The 19,826-nt window shown below is 41.7% G+C and overlaps 1 protein-coding gene across 2 annotated transcripts in view; it reads right to left on the bottom strand.

Annotated features, from left to right (window-relative positions):
• LOC145406651 (hepatic sodium/bile acid cotransporter-like) overlaps positions 1–19,826 on the bottom strand; it is an 84,350-nt gene that overhangs the window by 40,956 nt on the left and 23,568 nt on the right. For both annotated transcript variants that reach the window (XM_080277735.1, XM_080277736.1), the window contains exons 2-4: positions 12,463–12,718; positions 10,546–10,752; positions 8,098–8,274 (exon numbers count right to left, since the gene is read on the bottom strand). In XM_080277735.1, coding sequence (XP_080133861.1) covers positions 8,098–8,274; positions 10,546–10,752; positions 12,463–12,702 — 624 coding nt within the window. In that variant the 5' untranslated portion in view covers positions 12,703–12,718. The remainder of the gene's footprint in view (positions 1–8,097; positions 8,275–10,545; positions 10,753–12,462; positions 12,719–19,826) is intronic.

Here is a 19,826-nt window from a genome sequence, read left to right as displayed (position 1 = left end):
AACGCTGATGACACTGGTCTGTTCTACCGCTCCTTGCCCACCAACACCCTAGCTGAGGAAAGGGAGAAGACTCTGCTTGGTCGGAAGTTGTCCAAACAACGTGTCTCTGTTTTGCGCTGTGCCAATGCTAACGGGATGCACCGCCTCAAACCCATTGTTGTTGGGCGTGCAAAACAACCATGCTGTCTCCGTGGGTTGTGTGGTACCATTCTGTGAAGACCTGGTTAACCGCTAAGATCTTCAGCGATTGGTTCCACAGACGTTTCGTCAATGAGGTTATCCGTTATCAAATGGAGGTCCTTGGTATTGCTCATGACAAGGTGAAGGCACTCCTGCTACTGGACAATGTCCCCGCGCATCCGTCTGAGAAGGATTTGGTTGCTTTTGATGGACAGATTAGGTGCATGTATCTGCCACCTAATACAACTGCTGATTCAACCAATGGACCAGGGTGTTATTGTGAATGCCAAGAGACCGTACCGACAGAGGTTCCTGAATGATGTGATGGTGGTGCTGGAGGACAAGGACACGGTCGAGGACACACATGCGAAGCAGACCTTGCAGAATCTTCGGCATTACAACCTGAAGTCTGCAGTGTTCAACTGGGCGAATGCATGAAGGAAGTCTCCATAAAACCCTCGAAAGCGGTTGGTCTTGTCTCCTGCAGTGAATTGAAACCGAGCACGACTTTGAGGGGGTTTGACGTGGATGATTTCCACAGTCGCCTTAAAGCAGCAAAAGAGCAGGTGGACGTTGGTGTCATGAGGGAGTGGCTGGACGAAGACAGCGGCGATCCTGGTTACCAGATCATGTCTGATGAAGAGATCGCCGCTGCTGCCTCTGCAGGCACGGACGAGGACAGCGGGACTGACGAGGACAAGGATGAGGACTGTGACAAGCAGCCCTCCACAACTCCTTCAATCCCCTTTCTGTGTCCTCCGTGGTTACCTAGAGGGGGTGCTGGAGTATGCTGAGCACCCACACTGTGACAGGGAGTTGGTGCTGCTCCGCCTTGTGATGAAGGTGCAGGGAGTCGAGGACACTGTCATCCTCCGGCAGAATCGTCAGTTTTATTGTCAGACCAGGATCAACTCGTTCTTCACGCCTACAACCCCCATGAGTGCTAGCCCATTCTCACCACCACCACCAGCTCATTTCCCGCCTTCACCATCGGACCTGCAAACAAACACGTCGACAGCCGCTGAGTCTCCGTTGGATGTAAGTTTGTGGCTGTCTTCGGAGTCTCCTGAGGTGGGTATGCCATCATCACCACTCCACACATCACCGGTCATCACCCACCTCCGGCAGCTTGGGGATGACGAGGAGGAGGAGTTTGTTGACCTTTGTTAGGCGCTACTGTTTGCCACTAGACCACACAGGACAACTCTACATCTGCTGGAGGTGTGCGGGTTAAGAAGCCTGTTGGCGTTGCAATGGGTGGTAAGTACCCCAACCGAATGTTTTTCGGCAGATAACTTAGGTTTCTTTCATAGTTCCCTTGGTGCTAAAATTTATTTTGGATAATCCTATATATGTTTTGATGTCACAATATGGCAGAATGTCCCAAAAACAGTGCCAAAAATAGGAAGGGTACTGTACATACAGTAGTATAAGGGTAGAGTTTTTTTTTTTTTTTTTTTTTTTTTTTTTTGAAAATTATTTTGGATAATCTAATGTATGTGTTCATGTCAAAATATGCATGAATGACTGGAAAACAGTGCCAAAATATGAAGGGCTACTGTACATATGGCAGTGTTTAGGTAGCGTGTTTTTTGGTTATCAATTTTTTTTTTTTTTTTTTCATGGTTTTCTTGTTGAAAATTATTTTGGATAATCCTATGAATATTTTGATGTCAAAATGTGGCAGAATGATCTGAAAACACTACCAAAATAAGGAGGGTTACTGTACATACGGTAGTGTACAGGTAAGGTGTTTTTTGGTTTTCAGTGTTTTTTCGTTATGGTTTTCTTGGTGTTCACCATTACTTCTGATACTCCTGTGTGTGTTTTGATGTCTAAATAGGCCAAAATGACTGGAATATGCTGCCAAATTAAGCATAGGTACTGTACAAATAAGTTAGGTGGGACCAACTGCCTAGCCCCGGGCTCCTACGCTCCTCATGGGGCAATGTATGGTCTGTCTATTTTATGAAGCGAGTTTAGGCGTTGTCCCTCTTGGGATTTTCCTCGGCCACCTCTCTGCCAAACGTGTGCACCTCTCTGTCTCATGTCAGCTATTTACTACTTCTAAATGAAGTTTATTTACAGTATATATATATTTAATTCTCTAATAAGGCTATATAGTGTTATAAATGTCTCTTTTCTTTTAATAATGACAATGACTTTTTATAAATACCACATCATTTGGCAACGTTGCTTTCCAAAGTTGCCACGCTTGTAAGGGTAGAGTGACCGTGTTAATCCAGGTCATTTCCACTCTGGCCGCCACCCGAGATGGATGCTCTTACTCCTGCTACTCGCTCTCGTGTTCTCCACAGTAGAGAAAAAGAACTTATTTACAACGTATATAAGTATTTTTTAGAAAAGAAGGCAAACAGAGTACCTATAATTGTTCCCTCAAAAGCTGTTGATTAGGCCTTCTGGGGAAAACCTTTATAAACAGAACGCGCCTTGACTTTTACCTCAAAGGTGGTGTGGAAAAAAAAGTCGAAATTATAAAGAACAAATAAAACATCGTACTTTATGGAAAGTATCACATTCATAAGAAAAACATAATGTTGACAGACAGACAGTAACGAAAGAGAAAGAGGAGGGAAAGGGAATGGAGATACAGGGGATAGGCAGACAGCGAGGGAGGGAGGTTGGAGAGGCCGGAGATATGGGAGAAAAGGCAAGATGGAGGGAGGGAGGGAGTGAATGTGGTGGAAATTGAATAGGAGGCTAACAAGACACTCAAGATGCTTTTTCTCAACCTAAAAGGTGGTGTGGAATATAAATCAAAATCATAAACCACAAATAAAACATGATACTTTAACGAGAAAATCAGCCATAAAAAATAAAGTTAAAAATAAGGAGACAGTCAGTCAAGAGGCTTTTCCTCAAATTCTAATAATTCATAAAACCGTAGACTTTATATAGAAATCTACAAAAAGTGCAATTTCTATATGCAGAGACAGACAGACAAACAGAAAGGAGAGAGAGTGGTGTGCTGGGAGGGAGAGTTGTCATTTACACCTTGTTTCTAATCCGATTAAGTTGCCTAGTAAAAATATGGCAACACTGTGGGATGGGACTCCCCAAGAGGGACATCGCCCAAACGCTCTTTATAAAATAGATGGACCATAGGATTGCATGATGGATGGATGAATATAGGTTGGAGGTGGGTACAGGTAGGGTCTGGGTATGATAGGGGAATAGTGTTCATTATCCAGATGTTGTCACTACCCGGACATGCCTTTGGCTCTACTATGTCCGGATAAATGAGGGATTACTGTATATATGAGGAAGTGTGTGTGTGTGTGTGTGTGTGTGTGTGTGTGTGTGTGTGTGTGTGTGTGTGTGTGTGTGTGTTCTTATCTTACCTAACTGTTCTTACTTAACTGTATCTTTACAGGAATGACTCAAGCTTGTATGGTCCAATGTATTAAACTATTTTTATTATACATATCCTTAAATTTAAGAATAGTTTTTGCACACACAATTTCATTCAGTCGTGCATTCTGCTGATCAATTGCCCTATTCGGGAAAAAGACGTCCTTATGTCTTCATCACCTTTCTTTTTATGCATGTTTTTGCAGTGTCCTCTTGCTGATGCTTCCCCATAGGTTATATACATGTCTATTTTCTTTCCTCATAATGATTTATATAGCACAATCATGTCTCCTCTTTTCCTTCTCTCTTGTAATGTTGGTAGGTTCAGTTTTTCTAGTCTTTATTCATAGCTTAGATCCCTTAAGCTTGGTACACATCTTGAAGCAGCCCTCTGTATGTTTTCAGTCTTATCTATGTGCTTTTAGAGATGTGGATTTCACACTACTGATGCATACTCTAGGGTTGGGCTAATGAATGATGTGATTACCTTTCTCACCAAGTCTTCATTTATATATGTGAATGCTATTCTCATATTAGCAAACAGTGTGTGTGTGTGTGTGTGTGTGTGTGTGTGCGCGCGCGCGCCAACACCAAGTTAATCCTATCACATCGGGTGGCATGTACAGTGGACCCTTTTATCTGCGGAATTTGCATCCGCGGATTTCAGTTTCCGTGGATCAATCTTATTTTAATACTGTCCAATACACGGTAACTTAATTTGAAATTGGCGCACAACTCGCACTTCTTTTGTTGCTTCAGTTAGCATGCCCGCACCCACGGGCATTCCCGCCATTCCGCCACTTATTGTAAACACCAATCAGTTCATTACTTACGTCGTCATCGCCCTTCTTGTGTTTACAACTCTACATTATTTCATTGTGTAAGTGAAAAGTGGCTCCCAGGAAACAAGTAAAGGATAAAAGCAATCCTTCTAAGCCAAAGAGAGAGCATAAGGTGTTATCTGGCGTCCTGTCAGAAGGGTCAGACTAGACTCACACCTTACCTACAGTGCTGCCACACATCTCGTCGCCTCACCACATTGGCACTGTAGGAACTGCACTACAATCATCGTCATCATCATACAGCAATCGTCATCATTGTACGAAGGTTATGAAAAGAACACACAGTCTTTTGGTGAGTGTTAATGTGTACTTGTAATATTTTAAAGTATGTTTTTATTTTTTCAGGGATGTGCTTAGCTTATGTGGAAAAAATATGCCATTTTGTGATGATGAGTATCCACGGAATTTGCCTTCCGCGGGGGTCTCTCAAACCTAACCCCCTCGGATAACTAGGGTCTACTGTACTATGGAAATGTCCGTAGCCATCAGGTGGCACATACAGTGCTCCCTTAATGTCCACGCATGTTAGGTAACATAGCCACCCACATGTTATAAATCCGCAGATATCTGCTGCCCCCCATAAAAACACCCCTGGACCCCCCTTAACCCTTTGGCTGCAGCGACTGTGATGACAACGTATTAACTGTGGTCTTTGTGGAGAAATAGGAAAAAAATTGTGTTTTCAGCTCATGTTTTAACTCACTTATAATTAACCTTGAGCTAAAAATTTTTGTCAGACAAATATCAATCATTCTACTATCGTTTGTAACAAACTGCATATCTGTAGGCACTCCACGCACGGAGAATGATTTGAGAGAATACAAGGTATGTTTTGACCTGACCAACGCAGGAAATAGCCCAGAGAGGTGGAAATTTCCACCAAACCACAAGATTTTTTCCATATAAAATAGGGTTACAGCCACATTGCCTCATCACAGTAATCATCTTCATTTTCATCATCCAATCCTACGTTGACCCATGAGGAGTGTAGGAGCTCTGGGCTAAGGAAGTTGGTCCTGACATTTAAGATGAGAAAGACCAGCCTCACTCATCCCTGAGTGGCATTACGTGAACAATGAACCCCAACCACCCCTTGGATATAAACCTTCACGGCTCAATCCGATTGGAGTGCCATAATTACCCATTAAACCACCAGGCGCCAAAATTTTGTTATACGCTTACCACCCAGTATACTAAATGGTTTCCTGGTGTACTGGAAACCATTTGGCTTGTCATTCAGAGTATAGTTACCCATAGGCAGAAGGAAGAGAAAAGAATGAAGGAAAGAAAGACAGAAGAGGGAGTGTAAAGTCACTCGCAAGCAGAAGGACATTGAAAGAACGAAGGAAAGAAAGACAGAAGAGGATGGAAGGAAAGAAGGATGGAGTAGGGGAAAGGGCAGAAACCAGAGAGCAGCACTACATCGACTGAATGGATGGTGAGCGTCCCCGTCTACCACAAATCACAGTAATTGCAATAATAATAAAATAAAACTTCTTGCCAGTCTCCTATGATTTTGTTGAAATATTCCAGTGTTTACGTTAGACTTTACCGAAACAGTAACGATGTGAGGAAAATCATTACAAACTTTATCAAACTTCATGAATGACTTTTATTACCACTTACTTTTATAAAGCTTACTGATACAATGTCATGAGCCATTTCATAGCATAGCTGCACAATTTGCAACCGCAAAAATGTTCGATAACCAATGCGCTTAGCAGCATGACTTCTCTGATTATCGCAAAAATATCACTAAATCACTTGTACTTTATCATAAATTCACAATATAAAATAACACTTTCAGCCACTCTCATATGATTTCAGTGCGATTTGGGTGAGTATTGCTTCGTATTATTTATCAGAGAGAGAGAGAGAGAGAGAGAGAGAGAGAGAGAGAGAGAGAGAGGAGGGGGAGGGCAGCAAACAGGTTTAGACCAGCTCATCGAGGGGGACGAGCAAGAGAGAGAGAGAGAGAGAGAGAGACAGCAAACCAGTTTAGACCAGCTCATAGAGAGAGAGAGAGAGAGACAGCAAACCAGTTTAGACCAGCTCATAGAGAGAGAGAGAGAGAGAGAGAGAGAGAGACAGAGAGAGAGGGGGGGGGCGGGAGGACAGCAAACCAGTTTAGACCAGCTCATCGAGAGAGAGAGAGAGAGAGAGAGAGAGAGAGAGAGAGAGAGAGAGAGAGAGAGAGAGAGAGAGAGAGAGAGAGAGAGAGAGAGAGAGAGAGAGAGAGAGAGAGAGAGAGAGAGAGAGGGTCAAACTGGTTTAGACCTGCTCATCGAGGGTACTGTACTTGGAAGAAAGATGTACTCCCAGCCAGCCTGTCCTAAATTTTCCCCTGATTAATTAATGGCATTAATAAATGAAGTGGCCAAAAGGAAAAATGTTATATTTGATTCACTGGATAATGCCATCACTAAAACAGCCATGTACTGTGCCTGGGATAATGTTACATTTGCAGTGAACAGTGTCAGCAGAGTTCAGTGAGATAAAATGCTTTAGTGAATCCGGCCCCAGTACTGTATCCACCTGTGGATATTTAAAACTGTTTATGTTATATCCACCCACGGATATTTAAAACCATGTACAGTATGTCAAAAACGCGAGTTAATGGATGCCTATACATGTTCTGGACTTTTTATATTTGCACACCAGTACTGGGGCCCAAATAGTGATTCAGTAACAGGAGGTGGCATGACTGAGGAGTTGCCATCATGGGAGAACTATTTTGTTGTCTATTGTTTGTGTCTTGTACCAGAAGTATGTTGAGGCATGTGGTACGAGATGTTTCACTGCCGCTGCAGCTTACTTGGATCTGATGGAAGCAATATCTGATGACTCAGACGCTGTCAGATGAAAGTGTGGGGGGGGAAAAAAAAAAAAAAAAAAAAAAAAAAAAAAAAAAGCAGGCATTGAGTTTATCATTATAACGAATAGCATACGTCTGGCAGTGGAGAAGCTCCAACACCACAGGTTTTGACAGCTCACCACATAGGTAATGATTATTATTATTATTTTTTTTTTTTACATCATGTCAAGACATCATTTTACTCAAGAAATTATGGTCTATTTTTTGGTGTGGAATATTTCATCACAACTGCTCTCAGGTGACTGCCCTTTCCTCTCCTCCTTCCTCTTCTGTCTTTCTTTCCTTCATTTCTTCCTCTTCCTTCTGTCTGTGGGTGACTCTACACTGAGTGACAAGCCAAATGGTTTCCTGTACACCAAGAAACCATTTACTACGCTGGGTGGTATGCATATGACCAGACTATAGCGCCTGGTGGTTTAGTGGGTATGGTAATTAGGGCCCTCCAGCCGGACTGAGCCTGTGTAGATTTAAATCCATGGGGTGGCTGAGGTTTATTGTTCACGTAATGCCACTCAGGGATGAGTGACTGGTCACTCTCATCTTAAATGTCAGGACCAATTTGCCTAGCCCTGGGCTCCTTTGCTCCTCATGGGGCAACACTGGATTGGATGGTGATGATGATGAACAATTATATTTATATATCTCAAAACCCCCATGTGTGGGATATCCAGGGAAAAAAAAAAAAAAAAGTGGAAGAATTAACACTGAAAGGATTGTCATGATTACACTACAACACTGACCATCAAGAAAAACATATAACTATGGAAACACATACCACAGCTAAATATTATACACTAAACAGTACATGAAAACTCAGGCATATAATACCAAAGGCATGAAGAGATACTGTGAAAGAAGTCCAATGGTTGGTGCAATGGGGCGGCGCAGGGTCTCTTTGATGATGTGCAGATCAATGGCACACCCCATGTTGATGTAAGCTATGACCACCATCGCAATGACCACATGAATGAAGATCTTATCTAGTACACGATGACCTCGTTGCACCTACAAGGAAAGAAACTAATTAGCAACCAAATATACAAGACTAGGGGAAATACTGTGCATTATAAAAGTTTCCCTTTTGCTCTCCTTTTTAATGCTCCACTTTAACAACAATGCTTTCCTCTCCTCCTTACTCGACAGTGTAAAACACACAGACACACACAAACACACAAGGATCCCACTAAACAGATACCTCTTCCAACAATAATGGAACAGAGTTACACCTGCACAACAGTATACTAAGTATAAAGTTTGCTTAGGTTTAGGATAACGATGCTTCATTTTTAAAATGGCAAGGGAGCTAAAGATATGGATAATGGGTGTCATGAGATCTGTGGACTGATCCCACATGTAATCAGCACATTAAGATATAATGTCTCAAACAGTTAAGTGTTCAATATAATAATACAACATCTGTGTCTATGTTAGTTCATTAATAGGTTCATAATTTTCTGGATCTTCTTTGATAATGAAAAACTGAAGGACCAGTGATGAAACATGACTCCCTGCTGCAATAATTTATTAGCGCACAGATGAGGCAACTGTCACGCAATGCAGTGGAGCAAGCAATCAAGATGTTTCTGTAATAAAGAAGTAAATACAAATTCATTCTTCTCCAATTCTTCTAATGCTGGATATCAAAGAGTCATACTTTAAATTTCCCTACCTCAGATGACAATGACTGACGAACAATAAAGATGTAAAAATTAATAAAGCAGATGTGGTGAGAAAGCAGTGTGTCTGCAGTGCACATTAACCCTCTCATTCTAAAGGGTCTCTCCTCTGCTAAATAAAATTATATGGGATTAATCATAATACTGTACAAAGTACAATACATCCTCAGGCTGATGGGGTTAATGTCTAACCCTTCCGCTCTGAAGGGTTTCTCCTCTGCAAAATAAAATCATATAGTAGTAGCCACAATCATATACAAAATGCACCTACAGGAAGAATGGTTAACCCTTAGATCTCTTGAACAATTCCCAATACATATTTGTGGCCTAACAGTGAATTTATACTATGCATTTCTCAGTCATCCAATTTTAATCCTTTCTTCTCACAGACAGACCCTCACCGTCAGGGCTATCAGAGAATAAAGTAGTTTGCAATATGACTAGATTCTGCTAGAACATGCTGAATCATTGACATAAGGCCATAAGCTGTCATATCACAAAGGGATTCATTTAGGTGTATTTTTTAACCTATTTTATATTAGGGGGTATCCTTCTATAGAATGAAAATTTCTGGCTACCACTGTTTTATAGCCACTGACCTGCTCACCTTCCCTCTGCTGGGGGCCAGAATGAAATCTTGGGTACAATCATCCCATGTATATCACGTACTTTGCTATCACAGGTTTCGTTATCACAGTAAAATTAAAATCTGTACTCCTTCTGTTATAGAGCATTTTTTGGCCCAAAAGCTCATTTTCATGCATGTGAACATGGCCAATCCTTAGACTTCTAAACAGTACCCTCCCCCAGGCCGGCAGCAGCAAGATTTTGTCATTGTTTAGCCAGAGCACTCACTCCTTCTGTTGACCACTTAAACCATCACCACAACACAATGCAGCCCTGGCAAATCATGGACTTCTTTTGCCAGCATCAAGAACAATAACAGCCACCTGTACCCCCGGTAGCCGACAATTATGATTCAGTGTCTGTGATTTCTGATGACTGAGTGATTTGAAAGTAAAGTCCTACTCAAGGAGTTGATTGCAGGTGGTGGACAACTAACTCTCCACCCCCTAGCCTTGGAATCCCTTACCTCAACCCCACCTCGTCTCTCCAAGATACAGGTACATATCCTTGTGCCCTTTTCATCACTTTCTATTAACCTAAACATGCCTATGCATGTTTTGGGGACTTACTATAACATTATGTATTTATGTACAGTAATAGGTTTACACTGTAAAAAAGGAAAGGGGAAAATGGGGTTGGATCTTAAGTGCCTGAGTTCTGGGCCTTCATTACTGCAAGTTTTCGTTATCACACGTAATGTGTGGCATCAATTATGCATGACAATCAAAGGATGACTATATATCCATTATCTGGGAATCTAGTGACATATTAATTCATCCTTCCCACCCACTAACTTTATGCAATTTAGGACAGACCTTCAGTAATAGGGGGGTTAATGAAGGCTATACCCAACTCTTCAAGATAGAAAAATCTCTTGACCTGAATAAAATCATCTGAGGTAGCAATAACAGAATAGAAAATACCTCACTGGAGTGAAGTGGTTAATTAATAAGTAATCAATATACCCTCTTACCTTTACTGGGACAGGAGGGCTGACCATGAGCTCATTGTCATTTGTGCCATCACTGAGCACAAGTCGCACTCTTGTAAAGCCCAAAAAGCGCCCAGTCAAGTTGAACATTCCCGTCTTGGCCCCACTCTCAGGCTCCTCAACTAATGAAGACATTGGGAGCTTGTCTGGGGCTAACCCAATGTGGTCTAAGTGGTCTGCATTCTCATCCTACCAGCATGATAATCAATATCTTTAAACATCAGTCAAAATTATCAATACACATAGTAATTCTTCACTTAGCAACATTCAATTAACCAATTTCACACTAAAGCTGTCATCTAATTCATGGACACTTCACAAAACATGCAGGTTGTTCATTACTTCTCGAGGCATTTAAGTTGTGCACTGATGGGTCTCTACAGTTAACAATATAACATCTTAATATATTCATAATTACTGCTTGCAAATTCTTACAATTAAAACATACAGAGGTACACTTTATCACAATATTGAATAGATTCTGACACTATTTTGCATTCTCTAATATGATTCTTGAATTATGTCATACAATAAACTTTCCTGCTAGAACACCACTACCATGTTCAGCATTTCTGGTGAAGATGGCAGTCTGAAAGAATGCAATTACAGTATAAAGTAAGGAATTACTGAACAATACACATAGCTAATGTACAGTACTGGTACAATACAGCTAATGCTTGCACTGACCGATTCTCTGTTGCTGGCAAATCTTCTTGTGCTTTACCCACACCTTCCTCAGACAAAAAGATAACAATGGTTTAACAAGCATTTAAAATGTTTTTACATCATTTAACTTACCTTTTACTTGGAAATCTACAAAAACGACACTCTAACAAAGCATAATATTCACTCCCTGTTTGTTCATGTTCATGTTGGCAGAAGAAAGCCTTATTGGTACCAATAATTTCACTTAAGTATGCTCATAGCCCTCCCAATACAGGAAAGGTCACTACTATTTATGCTGTGGGGGGGAAAAAAAAAAAAAAAAAAAAAAAAAAAAAGCCAGCCAAAACTCCATTTTTCCTCTTTCTGGGTCCCAGTAATATGGAAGTATTATACCAAATGCCCCACTCAAGATGTCAAACACTTGTTCTTTCCCCTATCATCTCATCCCCATCAAAGCACGACATCTGAACACATTTAGTGTTAAGGCTTTGAATCATGAGTCAAGACAGGTCTTTGGAAAGCCAATCACATGGACAGAGGCACATAATGTATCTAGGGTGCACTTGTCCTGACTCCTGGGAGTGACAAGAAGCTTCAGAAAGAGTTAATTATTTTGCTAAAGGAAGTGATTATAACATCTCTCTCCTCCAACTTCTGGCTCCACTGATATAAATCCTTTACTCTTACTGCACTGTGTATAATAGCTAATGGTTACAGAGGTTTTTGCCTCCTTTCATAAAGTGATTCCAAAATTCCTACACGAGATAAATAGCTTTTTGCAAGGATTTCCCCCAACCCCCTTCATCTTATCATCAACTAATCCTGTGTTGCCCCATGAGGAGTGTAGGGTCAGGGGTTAGGCAAGCTGGTCCTGACATTTAAGATGAGAGTGACCAGCTTCACTCACCCCCGAGTGGCATTACACGAGCAATGAACCCCAACAACCCCTTGGATATAAACCAACACAGGCTCAATTCAGCTGGAGTGCTTTAATTACCCACTAAACCACCAGGTGCCATAGTTCGTTATATGTTTACACCCAGTGTAGGAAATGGTTTCCTGGTATACACGAAACCATTTGGCTTGACACTCAGTGAAGAGTCACCTGCAGACAGAAGAGGAAAGAAAGAAGGAAAGAGGGAAGGAAGAGAGGAAAGGACAGTCACCTGAGAGCAGCACTACATCGAGTGAGTGGATGGTGAGCACCCCCACTACTCCCAAACAATTTCTCACCTTTATGAGTATCTCCCCGGCCACCTGTGGTGGAAGGTCATCTAAGTAGAAGGTGATTTGTTTCTCCATTCCCTCCTGCACATCCAACATCTCTGCTGGGGTGTCATTAACAAGAAGGCGCACCTTCAGAGCTGCCACCTCAGATGCAGCTGCCACCATCGTTCCAAGTCCAGCCATCCACACACACACCACCACTGCTCCATATGTCAGCACCAGGTGTACTGGGTACAATGGACACATGGTTCTATATATCAACCTGAAAGGGAAAATAAAATAACTGTGAAATGTGTCAAGGATTGTGTGGGTAAAGTTGAAAGTTGGAATACAAATGTGGGCGATTTTGTGTGTGTATGCGCCAACGCAAGATCGTGCTAGAAGAGTGAGAGAAGAGTTCTGGACAAATGTAGAAGTGTGCATGGGAAAGTTCGGAAGGAATGAGTGTTTTTGATCGGTGATATGAATGGTAAAGTTGGGAATGTGAAGGTGGATGGAACAGTTGGTGAGTGGGGTGTGCCTGCTGAGATAGATGAGAATGGGAGTGCGTTAGTGGACATTTGTGCTGGGAGGGGGTTGGTGATAGCCAATACCCTCTTCAGGCATAAAATGATCCACAGGTATACATGGCGAGTGATGAGAAGGGTGGGTGGTGAACTGAATGAAAGGAAGGCAATGATTGATTATGTGTGTGTGGATGAAAGGATGCGAAGATGTGTAATGGATGCAAGAGTTTATAGAGGTTGGGGGAGTGGACTTTCTGACCACTACTTGGTGGTGGCCAGAATTAGGATTCAAGTAAGATGGAGGAACAGAAGAAGGGAAAGACGAGAGGAAGGAGTAGTTGCAAGGAGAGTGGAAAGGTTACAGGAGGATGAGAAAAAGGCAGAGTATAAGAGAGAAGTGGAGGAACGATTGGGCAAATATGAATTGGAGCAGATGGGAGACGTGGAAGGTGTGTGTAGGATATTTACAGAAGAAATATGTGCAGCATGTGATGTGGTGTGTGGAAGGAAGAGAAGACGGAGGGGGGTGCAAGGAACAATGTGGTGGACTGAAGAGGTGAGACAGGCTGTGGCACAAAAGAAGAAAGCATACAATGAATGGATGAGAAATAGGGGCGTGGAAGAAGTCGAGAGGCGGAAGAGAGAGTTATATGTAGAAAGAGAGAGGTGAAAAGGTTAGTAAGAGAGAGTAATAAGAGAGTGGATGAGGAATTTGGAAGGAATTTGAGTGTAAAGTGGAGGGACTGTAAGAAAATGTCCTGGAAAGAGGTGAAAAGAGTAAGACAGGGTGGAAGTGAAGTTAGCAGGGGAGTGAAAGATAAAAATGGTAGATTACTACTGGAGAAGGGAGAAAAAGTGAGCAGATGGAGAGAACACTTTAAGGAATTGTTGAACATAGAGGATGGAAGTAATGCGAGTATAAGTGGCTGGGGAATGGCTGGGAGAAGGAGGGAGGTGAGAAGACAGGAAGAAATCAGTAGGATAGAAGTTGTGGAAGCAATGAAGAAAGTTAAATCGGGGAAAGCCCCAGGAATTGATGGAGTGTGTGGTGAAATGATGAAGCATGGGGGAGAGATAGTAGGAGAATGGATGTGGAAGATGTGCAGATTGGCCTGGGAGGAAGGTAGAGTCCCGGAGGATTGGAAGTCAGGTATAATTATTCCCTTGTACAAAGGAAAAGGGGAAAAAGAAGTGTGTGGTAATCATAGGGGCATTTGTCTTCTTAGTATAATAGGTAAAGTGTATGGTAGGATGCTTAATGACAGAGCTAGAGAAAGAACAAAGACTTTAGTTGGAGAAGAACAGGGAGGCTTTAGGAAGGGAAGAGGTTGTGTAGATCAGATATTCATTCTTAGATCTTTAGTGGAAAAGTTTCTAGAGAAGGGAAAGAAGTTGTGTGCGGCCTTTCATGGATTTGGAGAAAGCATATGACAGGGTGGATAGACAAGTATTGTGAAAAGTGTTAAGAATATATGGAGTAGATGGGAAGTTGTTGAATGCTGTGAAGAGTATGTACGATGGTGCAAAGGCTGCAGTGCGTGTGGATGGTGAACTAAGTGAATTTTTCTCTTTGAAAGTTGGGTTGAAACAGGGATGTGTCATGTCTCCATGGTTGTTCAATCTGTACATGGATGGGGTAATAAAAGAGGTACAAGGTAGGGTAGTGGATGTTGGAGTGGCCCTGGTAAGAGAGGATAGTGTTGTTTGCAGATGATACTGTGTTGTTGAGTGAAGACGAAGGAGAGCTGCAAGGCTTGGTGGATGAGTCTGGGAGAGTGTGTAAGAAACGGAATCTAAAGGTGAATGTAGGGAAGAGTAAAGTGATGGTCTTTGAGAGAGGTGAAGTCAGCGAATGGACAGCGAGGTTGGATGGTGAGGAATTGGAAAATGTGAGTACGTTTAAGTACTTGGGTAGTGTGATGAGTAAGGATGGAGGTTTGGAGGGTGAAGTGCTTGAAAGGGTACAGCAGGGAAGAAAGGTTGCTGGTTCTTTGAAAGCAGTGATACGAAACAGGGAAGTGAGCATGGAAGTGAAAAAGTTACTACATGACAGTATTGTGATACCAACTCTTAACATATGGAAGTGAAGCTTGGACATTGTTGGAAGGACACAAGTCAAGAGTGAGAGCAGTGGAAATGAGTTATTTAAGAGGAGCCTGTGGAGTCACGTGGAGAGACAGGCTGACGAATGAGGATATAAAGGAGCATTGTGGTGTGAATGTGGATGTGATAGGAAGCGTTATGAGGAACACACTGAGGTGGTTTGGCCATGTGGAGAGGATGGAGGGTGAAAGACTGACAAAGAGAGTGTATGTGAGTGAGGTGGAGGGGGGAAGAGGGAGGGGGAGGGGGAGGCCGAGGATGAGATGGAGGGATGGGGTGGAGAGGTATATGAGAGAGGGGGGTGAGTTGGGAGCAGGGCAGTGAAATGGCGGGGGACAGGGCGACTTGGAGGCGATTTGTTTGTGGCCACCCCAAACGGGATTGAGGTATCTGGCAATAGACAGATAGATAGACAGAAATGTGTAAGATTAAGCAATGTGTATAATACAGTGCTCGTCAGAAGTATGGAGCGCCCTGCGTCCCTCCTGAGAAACAAACCTTTCAACATTGAAAAAACATATAAATAATGCATTTTATTTACCTTTAGTGCATCGTAGGGTAGCCTTTACGTTTCTTCACGGACCTGAGACGTCTTGGAAGTGAAAGGGCGAGGCTCCTGAGGTGCTGGAGCGGTATTTTGTCCCAGGAGTCACGAATGGCGGCTTCCAGCTTAGGTAGAGAGCTCACGTCCTTCCCTTGGAGACTCTTCTTTACGAGGTACCAGAGGTTTTCAATCGGGTTGAGGTCTGGGCTATTTCCTGGCCAGTCTGTCATGAATGATACCTCGCAGTCACGAAGCCAATTGGTGACCGATTTGGCCTTGTGAGCAGGTGCACCGTCCTGCTGAAACACTCGTGCACCTGTTAGCTCGAAGGAGTCTGGTAAATGATCACACAGAAGCTCCAGGTAAACATCCTGATTCACTCTGAGGTTCTTGGGAAGTACAACAAGCTTCCCCAAACCCTTCCCTGAAAAACAACCCCATACTATGAGTGAATCAGGATGTTTAACTGTGCTTTCTACATACCGTGGGTCAAGTGGGTCACTACCTTTGCATGCTCCTCTGTTACAGGTAACACTAAACGTTGCCTCATCAGACCACAACACTGACAACCATTGCTCCTCACCCCAATTTAGATATTTATTAGCAAAGGCAAGCCTACGAATTCTCTGGCTGCTAGAGAGAAGAGGCTTTTTCACAGGCCTGTGACTTGTGTAACCAAGCTCATGCACCCTACGAGACACTGTTCTCACTGACACCTCACCAAACACTTCTGGGTTGCTCTCCTTAATTTTCCTTGCACTCACACGAGGATTAAACTCCACTGCACGTTTTAAAACATTAACAGACCTTGGGGAAGTTTTCCTAGGCCTACCAGACCTCGGTTTCTTTGTGGGAACTTCACCACTGTTTTCCTCCCGAAACCGCGCACACCAACGACGCACTGTCGATCGTGCCACACCAACCAATTCACTAATTTCCTTTGTCTGGTGGCCTGCCTCCTTTAGAGCAATGATCTGGGATATGATTTCACTCGATAGTTCACGGGTAGGTGCCATAACAAAGTTTTGAAGGCCAAAACACTGCGGGACACTCGGTAAAAAATGGCGCAATTTGAGAGGGACACTCGGCGGAGTTCCTCTCTCTCAGGCAGCCCGTGGGTGACTGAGGCGGAACCAACCAGCGCGTCAGAAGGCCCCAGGCTACCGTGACGTCATGCTCGGAGCTCAAACTTGTGGCTCAATTCTTACCCCTAAAAATGGGTGATTCTTTTTGGGCCATAAGTATTGCGCGCCCGGCGGACAACGCTGAATACTTCTGACGAGCACTGTACACAGTTAAGTATCGGATAAAAAATTTCACAAAACTGAACACCATGCAGAAGAAACCTGATGGGGGAGAACAAAAATTCTTTAACGATACGTACAGAAAACAGATAAATCCATGACTCTGTACTCAAAAATGAATACCATCTGCTACAAAACAGTAAAATATCAGTCTGAGCATTTATTAATGATCTCACTCAATAAGTCATAACCTTGTTTGCAGCTCAGACTGTGTATGGTTCACCCATGAAAGGTCTGAGAATGGAGGAAAAAAAAAAAATCTACAAATACATACAGTACAGTATGTATATAACATGGTGACCATCATCCACTCACTAGATGTAGTGCTGCCTGCTTCTTCATTCACCTTTATCATTCTTTTTCTGTGCCTGCCCTGCTCTCTTGCTATTTCTCCCATCCTTCCTGTCACTTTTTATTACCACTCTTTCCTTTCCCTGCAGCTCCACACTGTGACAAACCTAATGGTTTCCTGTAACCAAGAAAACTATTTACAATGCTAAAGTAGGTGGCAACCAAATAATCAAATAACAGGGTGATGTGGAGCCTACTATGGTGCCGCTGCTAACTGGGTGAAGATGCAAATGCAGTGTCCATCCAGGAACCAAACTTTCACATTCTTCCCCATGCCTCACTAGGGTGATGTGCTGTCCACTGAATAGGAACACAGGTTCGCTGCACGGAACAGACCTAAAGAGGCAGCTGCTTGCCAGAAGTTGACGAGCCTGCTGAGCCTGACTCAACAACAACTTACACTATACCATAAAATTATAACAAATAAGTGAATCAAATCATACTAGTATATTTCGATGCTTTCTTGATTTGAAATGTCGCATTAATTGAAGTTTGAGGATACTGTTTATGAAATGACAGGATTCACTCTTACACCTTGTGATACAAAACACCAACTTAAAAAAATAATAATAAATATTTGGGAGGGCAGTTTTTTAGGTGTAATGTCATTTTCACTTCAATACCTGATACATGTGCAGGAAAATGTACAAAAAATATCTATCTATCTATTGCCAGATGCCATAATCCTGTAAAGGGTGGCCAGTTGACTTTTGAGTTACAGTATTTGTTTTATGGAGAGGGGCACTAACCCTCCAACAACCCACTTGTTGACATGTAGGGAGTACATATGATTTGGTTATATGGTTACCACCCAGCACTGTAAATGGTTTCTTGGCTTATAGGGAAACCATTTGGCTTGTCACTCAATGTAAAGCCACCTGTACGGGAAAGAAAAGCAATAAAAAGCAATAAGAAGTGACAGGAAAGATGGGAGAAATATGAAGAGAGGAGGGCAGGCACAGAAAAAGACTGATAATGGCTAAGGAAGAAGTAGACAGCAATACATCAAGTGAGTGAATGATGGTTGCCACCACCTACCACAATAAAAGAAATCACAAATGTTAAAACAACTGAGAATGAACCAGAATAACAAAAGCATACTTGAAGAACTATGGCATTCATTAGACAGTACTGTACTGTAGTGTGATTAACCTAAGAATTCATAAAGTTTTTAAGTAACTATGAGTGTTGAAACACCAACAGAAATATCTTATGCATGACAGTGGAAGTCCGATAACAAATGTAAAACTGATGCATTGCTCATTAGTATATAGTATTTGCCAACCAACTCTCCCAAAAATACAAATCAAACTTGCATACAGGTATTGTTATCACTGATGTTGCAATATACATATGCATTCTAATTTCACTATAACTGAAGTTGTATTGTGATGTATGCAATACAGTATATATCTTGTTAAAAATGTTAATTCTGTTTTTAGTTAATGTACTGTATGTACAGTCTGTATGTATACCGGGTTTACAGTATATATAAATATATAGATGGTGTATATATATATATATATATATATATATATATATTATATATAAATACACACACACACACAATATATGGAGAACAGACAGAAATTTAAAAAAAGGAGGAGGAATTATAATATTAACTAAGAAAAATCTAAAAGTCAAGGAAATAAACCTAGATATACCATCACAAGTAGAACTGATTGCAGTAGAGATCGACACATCTGAAGGTAAAGTAATTGTAGCCAATTTGTATATGCCACCCAGATCAAACACATGGGAAAGAGACGAATATGAGGACCTGGCAGAGATTACAATTCAGAGTATAAGATCCTTGCTACATAAAATGGAAGAGAAATCGGAAAGAATTATACTAACTGGGGATTTCAATACAAATATAAACTGGAATGCTCTAGATATAAATAGCCAAGAAAGCTGTTGGGACCAAAAGCTCCTGGATCTCGTACAAGAGTTTTTCTTAACGCAACATGTGAGGGAAACCACTAGAAAAAGAGGACTTGATGTACCTTCAGTGCTAGATCTAATATTTACTAGGCAAGAAAATGACATTGACAGTTTAATATATCACCCTCCACTCGGCAAAAGCGATCATGCAGTACTAAATTATAACTTCAGGATAGCATATGACATAGTAAACACAAATGACAGTTACAAAAAGAGACTAAACTATAAAAAGGGAAATTATCAAGACCTAAAGAAGTATTTCTTAGAAGTTGATTGGGAAAATGTGCTTAGAGGACAAGATTTAAATGCTGAATATAAAAAATTTTGTGAATTTTATGAAATAGGAGTCCAGAAGTACATCCCACAGCACAGAGAAGCAGATAAGAAAATACAGAAATGGTTCAATACAGAATGTAAAAAATCAAAAGAAAGAAGAGATTTGTTGTGGAATAGATACAGAAGACACAATAGTGAAAGGGCATATAATAATTACAAACAGGCAAGAAACGACTATACAAGAATAAGAAGGGAAGCCCAAAAACAGTTTGAGGAGGATATAATAAATAAAAGTAGTGATCAACCAAAGCTGTTTTACAGCTATATCAGAAGCAAAACCAA

This window comes from Coenobita brevimanus, chromosome 71 (assembly GCF_032717465.1).
Source record: "Coenobita brevimanus isolate Jiangsu-jjx chromosome 71, ASM3271746v2, whole genome shotgun sequence".
Taxonomy (NCBI): domain Eukaryota; kingdom Metazoa; phylum Arthropoda; class Malacostraca; order Decapoda; family Coenobitidae; genus Coenobita; species Coenobita brevimanus.
The sequence above is the reverse complement of the archived record's forward strand: the minus strand, read 5'-3'. Positions and strand labels throughout refer to the sequence as shown.